Source organism: Amphiura filiformis, chromosome 5 (assembly GCF_039555335.1).
Source record: "Amphiura filiformis chromosome 5, Afil_fr2py, whole genome shotgun sequence".
Taxonomy (NCBI): Eukaryota; Metazoa; Echinodermata; class Ophiuroidea; order Amphilepidida; family Amphiuridae; genus Amphiura; species Amphiura filiformis.
This window is the reverse complement of record NC_092632.1, coordinates 69,839,805-69,849,230: the sequence shown is the minus strand read 5'-3', so window position 1 is coordinate 69,849,230 and position 9,426 is coordinate 69,839,805. Positions and strand designations below refer to the sequence as shown.

Here is a 9,426-nt window from a genome sequence, read left to right as displayed (position 1 = left end):
ACATTAATAACATCACTAATTCGCAACAAACCCAAATTGTGAAAAAATCACCCCGGGCAGATTTGTGGCTATTTCTCCATTTACGATCCTGCCCAAAAGTGTCTGGTTTTGACATGGGACGTCGCATTCAATGTATCTCAATAAAACTATTTGTCTCAGCTTTGTCCTAGATAAATGTCGCACACCTTTGGTCAGATTCTTTCGGTGGAGATGTTCGGAGAACACCTTTAAGACTTACAACAGATAAACTAAACAAATATCGTATAAATAAATACGTTGTAGCGATATTTATCAGTTTCAACGATGCGTTGAAAGTAAGAACCTTTTTCTGCTGTTCTACTTTAATAAATATTTTAAATAAAAGCTACAAGAGCACGTTTAGATTCGCTATACTAACGTCATACAAATCTCTTACTTCTTGTTTACGACCAATTGTAAAAGAATGCTCTGCTAAAGATATAAACTCTCCATTACCTATTAATATAATGTAGCTATTATAGACGTAGCACAAGATTGCCGATGCCACCAAAATGTCCTAAATTTGAAGTGAGTTATAATAGGAATAAAGGTGTGACGGTCTGCCAACAAAGGCAATTTTGAAATTAAGTTCAATCTCATTCAATATCCCAACTCGAATATTTAATGTATCTCAACAGAATATGTAATTGTAGTTGAAATACATATAAACTCCTCAACAAAAGTTTGGAAAGTTTTTTCAAGCATCTGTATCTCCAATTATTTGTGACATATTCATATCGTGTTGCATATCACTGGATAGCTACAATACTCTCCTTTACAGTGACACCCCATTTGAAACAAATGAGTACGCGCCTTGTGAATGTAGTGGGGTCTCAAACAGAATTTGCCAAATTGACCATTATTCTGTGCTCAAACAACGCTAGCCAATAACCTCAACAGTGGGTGGAAAAACCACAGGCAGCCATTATAGTCAGGCACCTTCTCCTCATGCTGCTCACCGACCTGGTTACACGTTACCGTGGGATGGAATTCCATTCTTCAACAAGGATTCGTCGCAGGTCATTCAATATGGTTGCATATGGGCTTCTCTGGCACGCACAGCACGATCCAGCTGGTCCCACAAGTGTTCAATCGGGTTGAGGTCTGGCCCCCGGGTCTGGCCTGATGGCAGGCCATTTTGACTCTATTCCCATATTCTGTAGGTAGTCGTTGATTATCGTGGCTATCATGAGGGGCGAGCGGTGTCATCTTTGATGATTGCATTAGGTTCCAGATTGTGAAGTTATGGGATTGCAGCTTGCTGCACAGAATAATGATCAATTTGGCAAATTCTTTTTTAGACCCCACTACATTCACAAGGCGTGTACTCAGCCGTGAAAAATGTTAGTGTTTCAAATGAGGTGTCATTGTAATGGGGAGTATTGTAGCTATCCATTGATATACAACACGATATGAATATGTCACAAATAATTTGAGATACAAATGCTTGAAAAAAACTTTCCAAACTTTTGTTGAGGAGTTTATAATGTGTCTCAATAAAACTGTGTATTTGTAGGTGAACCAAAATCGCGATTTGTCTCAGTTTTGTCCTTAGTTAGATAAATGTCGCACACCTTTGGTCAGATTCTTTCGGTGGAGATGTTCGGAAAACACCTTTAAGAACACCTTTACTACTATGTCTACGGCGTTGCTCCGGTGGATTTGGTCTGCCTGGTCTCAATGCGGCAAGAGTCCATCGTCTACCACCAGTGCTATTGGAGGTAGTACTCCTCTTTGGTAGCGTAATACATTTTAATCCAGATAGACACCCCTCTTCCTTATTGCCACGAGGTTTTGCTGCAGAGCTCGAAGGACGTTGTCTTCTTATTCTATATCTATCTATAATGTTCCTGATGAAGCGTGGCAATCTTAGGTGCGGATTACGGAATCGCCCACTTGACGATTTCGCAGGACCTCGCCGTCGAGGGGCGGGAGAAGATTGCAGATTAAATTTGGTCTTTTTCTTTCTTTTTCTGGGTTTCTTTTTACTATCTAAAATAATAATTATAACTCTGTAAGTTTGTATCAACAACAACAAAGCATTCTTACAAGTAAAGAAAATACTGGACTGATTTCGTGACTGATGAACCACCATGAAGTAAAGCCGTGTGCCTAAGAAAGGTGCGTCTTGAACACAGGTAGATACAACTATGGACCAGATTTCGGTATCAAAGCATATGCAACTCATTTGTTTTTTCGCACCTTTCTTTTTAGATCTCGTTGCCGTAGGACTTAAAGTGAACTGAAACATACTCAATGACCACACAACCAGGACTATTAGAATATGACGGTGATTGCACATGACCACTGAGTTGCTTAGTCCTTCCGTTACGTATTCCAAGATATCCGCTGCTGTACCGAAGTGAACCATTAGTAGTTGAGACAGCTGATCTCGCGAGATATCACCTTTTGGGCTTAGCCATCTGCCGACAATGAGGACAAAGAGCATCACCTGTTGTAAACCCAGGGACCAATCACGGGATGTCATGCCATACTTGCTTGTGAAGTCACCCTGAAGGAGAAAATATATATATTATTTATTATAATAATACCATATTTAGGTGGTTTAACATTTATTTATATCCTTGCTTAGACATTCATTTAGGATTACCAATACAAATTCTGAACGGTTTGTTATAGTAAATTCCAAACGATTGTACCTCCATCCCTAAGAATATACATTTAGTTTGGCTGCTGAGCAACGTATGATGGTTTTGCCTGTCATAGCAACTCTAATAAAGAATAGTTTCTACCACCTAGAATGACTGGTAACTATAGCAACGCAGCAAACTAGGCAGTTGGCAATTGAGTCCTTCTGATGATGGCCTATCGTTAATTCCTGAATGGTTACCTAGGTAATGAGTTGTTACAGAGTGGTTAAACTATTCTTGATTTAATAGAAATAAGATAACAGTGCCAACAATATCGGTCCATTTTCATGACAATTTTGGTATGAGTTTAAACAAAACTTGAGCTGTTTTGAATTTTTATCCTGTAAAAACTTTGACTTTGGGGTGACAATTTCATTTCATTATTTCATTTTGCAGATGCTCAAATGTATTTCCTTACATTTTCTGGGAATCCAAGAAGGGCTGTCTTCTCTTCATTAAGTTGGCTGAAGTCTTCTGGGTTACAGGTAGATATTGAATTATTCAAGCGGTGATCCATACGTCCAAAATACATCTGCCATTCTACCACCCAGATACAAGGAATTACCATCAATAGGTAAAGCAGTATAGATGGTGAAAACCTGAGAAATAAAAATAGTATCAAACAGAATACACAACATAATTATATAACCACATACCAAAAATTAATTACCCACAAAATGTAATTACCCCAAACAATTTATCTTACGCTAAATTTGGGATATGTATTCGAAGCAGAATTTACTGTATTCAGTATCCATTGAAGGAAATTTGTTCGGTTCTCATTGAATCACATGTTTTGGCCTCTAAAAATTTCCTTCCATGGGCACTGAATACAGGGCAAGAGGATTTTGCTGCAACTTTCAAATATTGGGTTACTGTCATTTAAATGTGCGCTGCAATAATGTGTCATAATAATGCGCAGAAATACATTCTGCTTCGAATGCATATCCCAAATTTGGCACAAGATAAACTCTTGTTGAGTAATGGCCTTTCATTAAGGGGGGGGGGGCGGGGGGTAGTTACTTTTTGGTATGTACTTACAATGTTAGGGTTGAGTTATTTTAGATTTGCGGCCTCATACAGGTTGTAACGAAATGATTTGTACTCTGTTTTAATGTTTATTAAAAAGACTGCTTCTCCCAAATCAGGTCCTCTATCTTGTAATGACCATTACCTACCAAATAAATGGATCTTATTTTGTATTATGATACGACAGACTTGTTAATATTCAACGGAAACTGTTGGGTACCAATCATTTTGATACAGTCTGTATCACCTAGGTTTCATTACACTGGCCAACAAAATTTAACTTTTTTTCTGGTGACTTGGATTTAAGAGTTGTTTTTAACTAATTTGGGGTCGCTGATTTCAAATATGGCATCAGTTTTTCCCTATCAGGTCAAGTTTTTTTTCTATGACAAATGGTGAAATTTCATGAATTACTATTTAAAACACATATGTTTAATAAGCAAGGACAGGATGAGTTATACTTTTTGCCTTTGTCTTAAAAATATTGTACATTAAGTGGAATTATTGGACTGATAAATACAGCTTAATAGCAGACAATCATACCTTCCCATGATGCTTTGCACCACATAACGGAGCTCTGAAACACATGGAATCTTGTATATTTCTACATGATTTATAGTCATGCATTTAATTGTTATACAATCATAAACATGCTAAGACAAATCTTCTTGCCAAATTAGTGTCAATGTTTATGCATTTACCTTTTGACTTTGAATTGGGTTCATGTGATTAAGTAACTTTATAGACCCGGGCAATACACCCTCTCATATAAGCGGGGGTATACCATAGAGTGAACATTTGACGTGATATGCAAAAATTAATGCTATATTTGAAATCAGCGACCCAAAATTACCTAAAAACAACTCTCAAACCAAAGTCACCAAAAACTGTGTTGAGGTATAGGACTTCTCATTGTTTAGGAGAAGAGTAGGTAGGGTAACTGCTTGATTCTACATGTTCATACTATACATACTCTGAATTTAACAGGCGGTGGCGGATGCGATAACGCCATTTTTGACGTCGCCATTGGATTAACACGTACATAATCATGAAATCTTCACAAACAATTCTAAATTTGTAATGTGGTGTCAAAGCAAAATTATCTTACTCTAAAACCGTTGGGGTTCGACGACAAAGTATCCCACTTACTTACAGGCCTACTGGCCTATGTTGTTTTTCAATTTACAACTGCTAACCGTCTATTTTGAATGGGGCTGCCAGCCTTGTATTTCGCTAGTCTAGTGTCCTATGCCGCCTGGAATTTAAAATATATGTAAATGGCGCCCTCAATTTCCACACAAATATGCAGTTTAAAGAATAAAAATTACTACAAAAAAGCAGAAAAAGATGAATAATTTGATATTGAAAGGAGAATCTATCATGTTAAAAATAGCTACAAAATATATGTGTTTATCAGTGGGATAACTGTTCAGGTCTAGAATTGAACATTATATAATATTTTGTTAGAAAAATTAATAAATGAACACAGCAAACAACCATAGGGAAAAAGGTCATATGTTGAATTTTGGGTCACAAAGGGGACATTATTTGAAACTACGCAGATTTTGATTTTTTTTTAAAGGGTCTCTCTAAAAGCTTCTAAATGTTTCTCAAGACCAGTTAGAGTAGTTAGCTGTTGTGAATTGGCCGGCGATTTGGTATCCTGTGAATAGTAATAACCTCTGGCAAAAAGTGCTGTGGATATTGACGAAGAATTCATATATCACAGTTACACTTTTGTAGGTCTTGTGGTCCTTGAGTTATGATGCAAAAGTGTCGAAACTTAACTTCTTTATCCGTTCATAAAACGACACATATCTCAAGAACCACAATACATTAAGCAATTTTTGAAAGTGCATGTTTTACAATACCGTACGTACCCATTCAAATCTACAAGGTGTAACTTTTCATTAATCCCCTAATCTAGACAATGACAAAAGCCTTAACTCTCTTCACGCGGGTGTCGACTGCAGACGACAAGTTAAAAAAAAAATCAAAAATTCAAAAATTTCAGGCATGTAAATTTTCATGACCATATTTGGAATCAGCATGAAAAATGCATTAAAATGAGTACAAACAAGCCTAGTATTGATTCAGTAGTTCTTAAGATAGCTCTTGATATTTTGAGAAAATATTTCAAAACTTGAACTTTTTCCATTGAAGCGCATGGCTATAGCACGCAGAGCATTAATAATAGTGGTTATGAAACAAAGGTCCGGAGTTATCATGTATGCTTCATTGTATATTTTATGTCTATCGAAAAACGTTTGCATCAAAACGTTGCTTTGGAAATTTACAACTATAAAAAACACCCAGTGACGAATTCCAGTGTAAAACAGTTCATATTATGCAAGAATCAATGTTCAGTTACTTACTTCCTTGATTTGATGTATAACGAAAAACTATTGCATCAAAACTAAGATTAAGTTCAAACAGAATTCCGTTATAAAGCAATGTTGATTTATATTATTTTTTTTTGACGAAGATATACCATAATTATGATTGTCCTTTAAAGGGGCACTTCGTGATCCACAGCCTCATCCCCCACTTTTCTCAAAAAAAGTTGAGATTTTTATATCACTGGAAACCTCTGGCTACATAATGTTTATGTACAAAATATTTCTTGCAGATTAATTCGTTTAGCAAAGATATCGTGAAATTTGAATTTCGTTCTGGTGCACCAGAACGAAATTACAACGTATTGTCTATGGAGCAGTGTAATACACATAATCATGCATAACTCGCAAACGCAATATCGGAATCAACTGAAATTTTGGGAATATGCTTTTTTCGTGGATATGTACTGAAAAATGTCATAAAAAGAGGATGCTAGGATCACGAAATACTCCTTTAAGGTTAGCAACTATTTTAAACTGTTGCGATGTGATAGTTCATAGCATCTTGAGAATGGTAGTGAGCTTTGGCAAAAATTAAGCATTGATCATTTCATAGCGAGTTTATAGAAGAATTAAAGACGAAGTAGAAGAAGTAAAGAGGTCTGAAACAACAACACTTTTGTAAAACGTACATAACTCATTAACAGCAATAAATCAAGCAAGTTTTCAAAGTATATGATTTGTAGAATGAAGTTTTGCAAAACATCAAAGTGTTATTTTTCAATAATATATAGATTTAGATAATGAAACCCGATTTCTTGGCTGTTTCGACCAACAATACCTAGTCTAACTTTATAAATCTGTTTCATTGTTTAATCCGTATTTTCTTACCATTTCCATTCTCCGCCTTGACGTTTCACAATCACGCCACACTCCACAGTTGTCAACAGCAAATAAAAACCAAGAATTCCAACTAGATAATATTTCAACTTCTTTGTCATTTCTCCAAAAAAGTCCGTCACCATATTCTCTTCCGTAGATATACTATCGACCACGCCCATAACTTTCCATAAGCATACGATAACATGGATGGCATAAAGGACACGTACTGCCACACCTTTGACTGAGGCGACAGAACACGACCGCGGTGGTGGCGACTTACACATGGCGATGTGCACCAGTCAATGGCTACATAGCATCTGTGAAATCTTAGATCTGTGTTCTTATTTTAATATACATCTCAATCTTAAAGTCGATGCCGTACCAAGCAAATGTCGGTATTATTATATCAGTGTTTCAAACGTGTCAATTACCCGTCTTTATTGGTTTGTTACGGATTAATCATATTTTGCGTTTCACGTGATATCCAGGTGTTATTTACATACCTTTCCATTAATTCTAAAAACAGATATTTTATTATTGTTACGGCTCAAGGAAGATCACAACATTTCATGTCAGAGTGTTTTGAGCATTTTGTTTTTATTTACATGTAGAACTAACATCCCTTGCTATAATATTTGTTTTTACTTTAAAAAAAAATCAGTTGACGAATAAACACTCAGAACTTTATTCGCCAGCTCCTGTTGTTTCTTCATACTGCACTAGTCAATGCTAACATTCGCAATTCTATACTATAGCGCAGTCACATCCTTGATCTTCATCTCTTAATTTGAGCCCCGTTATATATCCTCGATCCTTATTGTTTCATACTACACTCTAGTCAATGTTAACATCTGCAATCCTATATTATGATCAGTTACATTCTTGATCTTCATCTCTTTATTTGAGCCCCGTCACATCCTTCATCCTTATTTTTTATACTACACTTCAGGCAGAACTTTATTCACTAGCTTCATTTGTTATGCATAGTTGTGCTAAGTCGAACGATACAGAGATTGCTAAGAAATTAATTTTCTCAGTCAAATTATAATAAAGCAATATTTTTTTCCTTCAGAAATGTCAGTTAAAAATATAGTGCTTGGATATTAGAATTAGGTATGAAATTGTGTCTTTTAGTGTAAGATTTTTGATTTTTATAGTCCTTAGCTTCAACCACGAGCTTTTTTAGAAATTCATTTTTTAGCGTTTCAAACTAATAATTGCTAAAGAAATATATTTCCCACCTCTGTAAGGCACATCGCGTGACCGTGGGTCTATATGGTTTGGTCAGAATTTCCGTTTTGATTTCACCCTTTTTCACTTACAACTGCCAAAATGCCCAACCAATACTATTTCTATACGCCGTAGAAGTAACGTCATAATCGGATTAACTACCATAGCAATAGATGAATATAATTTTTGAATAGATCGCCCTGCTTTACAAGCAGATTGCACTAATCACCTGTGTATGTCAGATTGAATACAATATCGCTCATTTTCAAGATACTAATCTTACAGGTGCGAGCAGAGAAGATGAGAAAAGAGGAGATCGCCCGATTACCCACAGTTAACCTCCATTCACTTTTCTTTGTTTGGGTTACTTAAAACACCACTTGAAACTTCCTTTTGTGGTAATCTGTTCATCCGCCACACGCTCGACTGATTCGGTAGTTCTCTTAGTGGAAAAAATATTCCACACACGGAAGTACATCGTTAAATTCCCAATTTCGCAGTCAAATCATGCTTTTTTTTTCTTTAAAAATAATAATAATAACTGCAGGGTGACCATGATTTTTAAACGAGTGAAAAAGCATTATATATATTGCAACTCCCATTAAAAAAATCAAAAGTTTTGTTATATCCATTCCATGTCATCTCAGGGATGTACCGCACACCTCTTCAATTTTTTCTTTTTCTGTGTGGTGGTAGATATTGATGAGAAAGTAAAATTCGAAAATTTGAGCTTCATACTCCATTTCGTTTTCCCGTGGCATCAATTTGAAATTTAGGGGTCAGCGTAAAAATGTGTCGCAACGCGACAGACAACGTTTGGAGGTCCATAAATGTATAAAGGGAACCATTTACAACTTTGAAAAGTATGTATTCTAGGGTACTTATTTGTGTAAATTCAAATCTGGCATCAGAAAACTTAATAACTCCTTTACTTTAAAAGATATAGGGCCCTCAAAATGCAACTTCGTCCATCCAGGACCAACTTTGACAGTCAAAACTCCAAAAGTAAAAATAATTTTATTGTCCATTTTTTTGCCAGTCAGAGCCCTTTGGTAGGACATTACTCTTATTCAATATTGAGCCTATTAGAATATTTTTAGCTGAGATATTACCCATGCAAAACCCCAATTGTACATTTTTTGTACATTTTGACCCCCCTGAAAACCACTGTCAGACATTTGCCCCACCATCAACTTCAGGTATGTTGAAGATATGTCCTTGGACAACATTTCTGAGAGATATTGGCTTTGGGACTCGATGGCTTCAGCACATCATTTTTA

At 36.0% G+C, this 9,426-nt stretch overlaps 1 protein-coding gene across 1 annotated transcript; it reads right to left on the bottom strand.

The window, feature by feature from the left end:
• Positions 1 to 829: 829 nt before the first annotated feature.
• On the bottom strand, positions 830 to 7,298 carry LOC140153638 (transmembrane protein 26-like). The gene is made up of 3 exons (XM_072176435.1): positions 6,926 to 7,298; positions 3,088 to 3,268; positions 830 to 2,530 (listed from the first exon to the last, which is right to left on the bottom strand). Exons 1-3 carry the CDS (start codon positions 7,198 to 7,200, stop codon positions 1,574 to 1,576), a joined length of 1,413 nt encoding a protein of 470 aa, XP_072032536.1. The 5' UTR covers positions 7,201 to 7,298; the 3' UTR covers positions 830 to 1,573.
• Between the last annotated feature and the right edge of the window lie 2,128 nt (positions 7,299 to 9,426).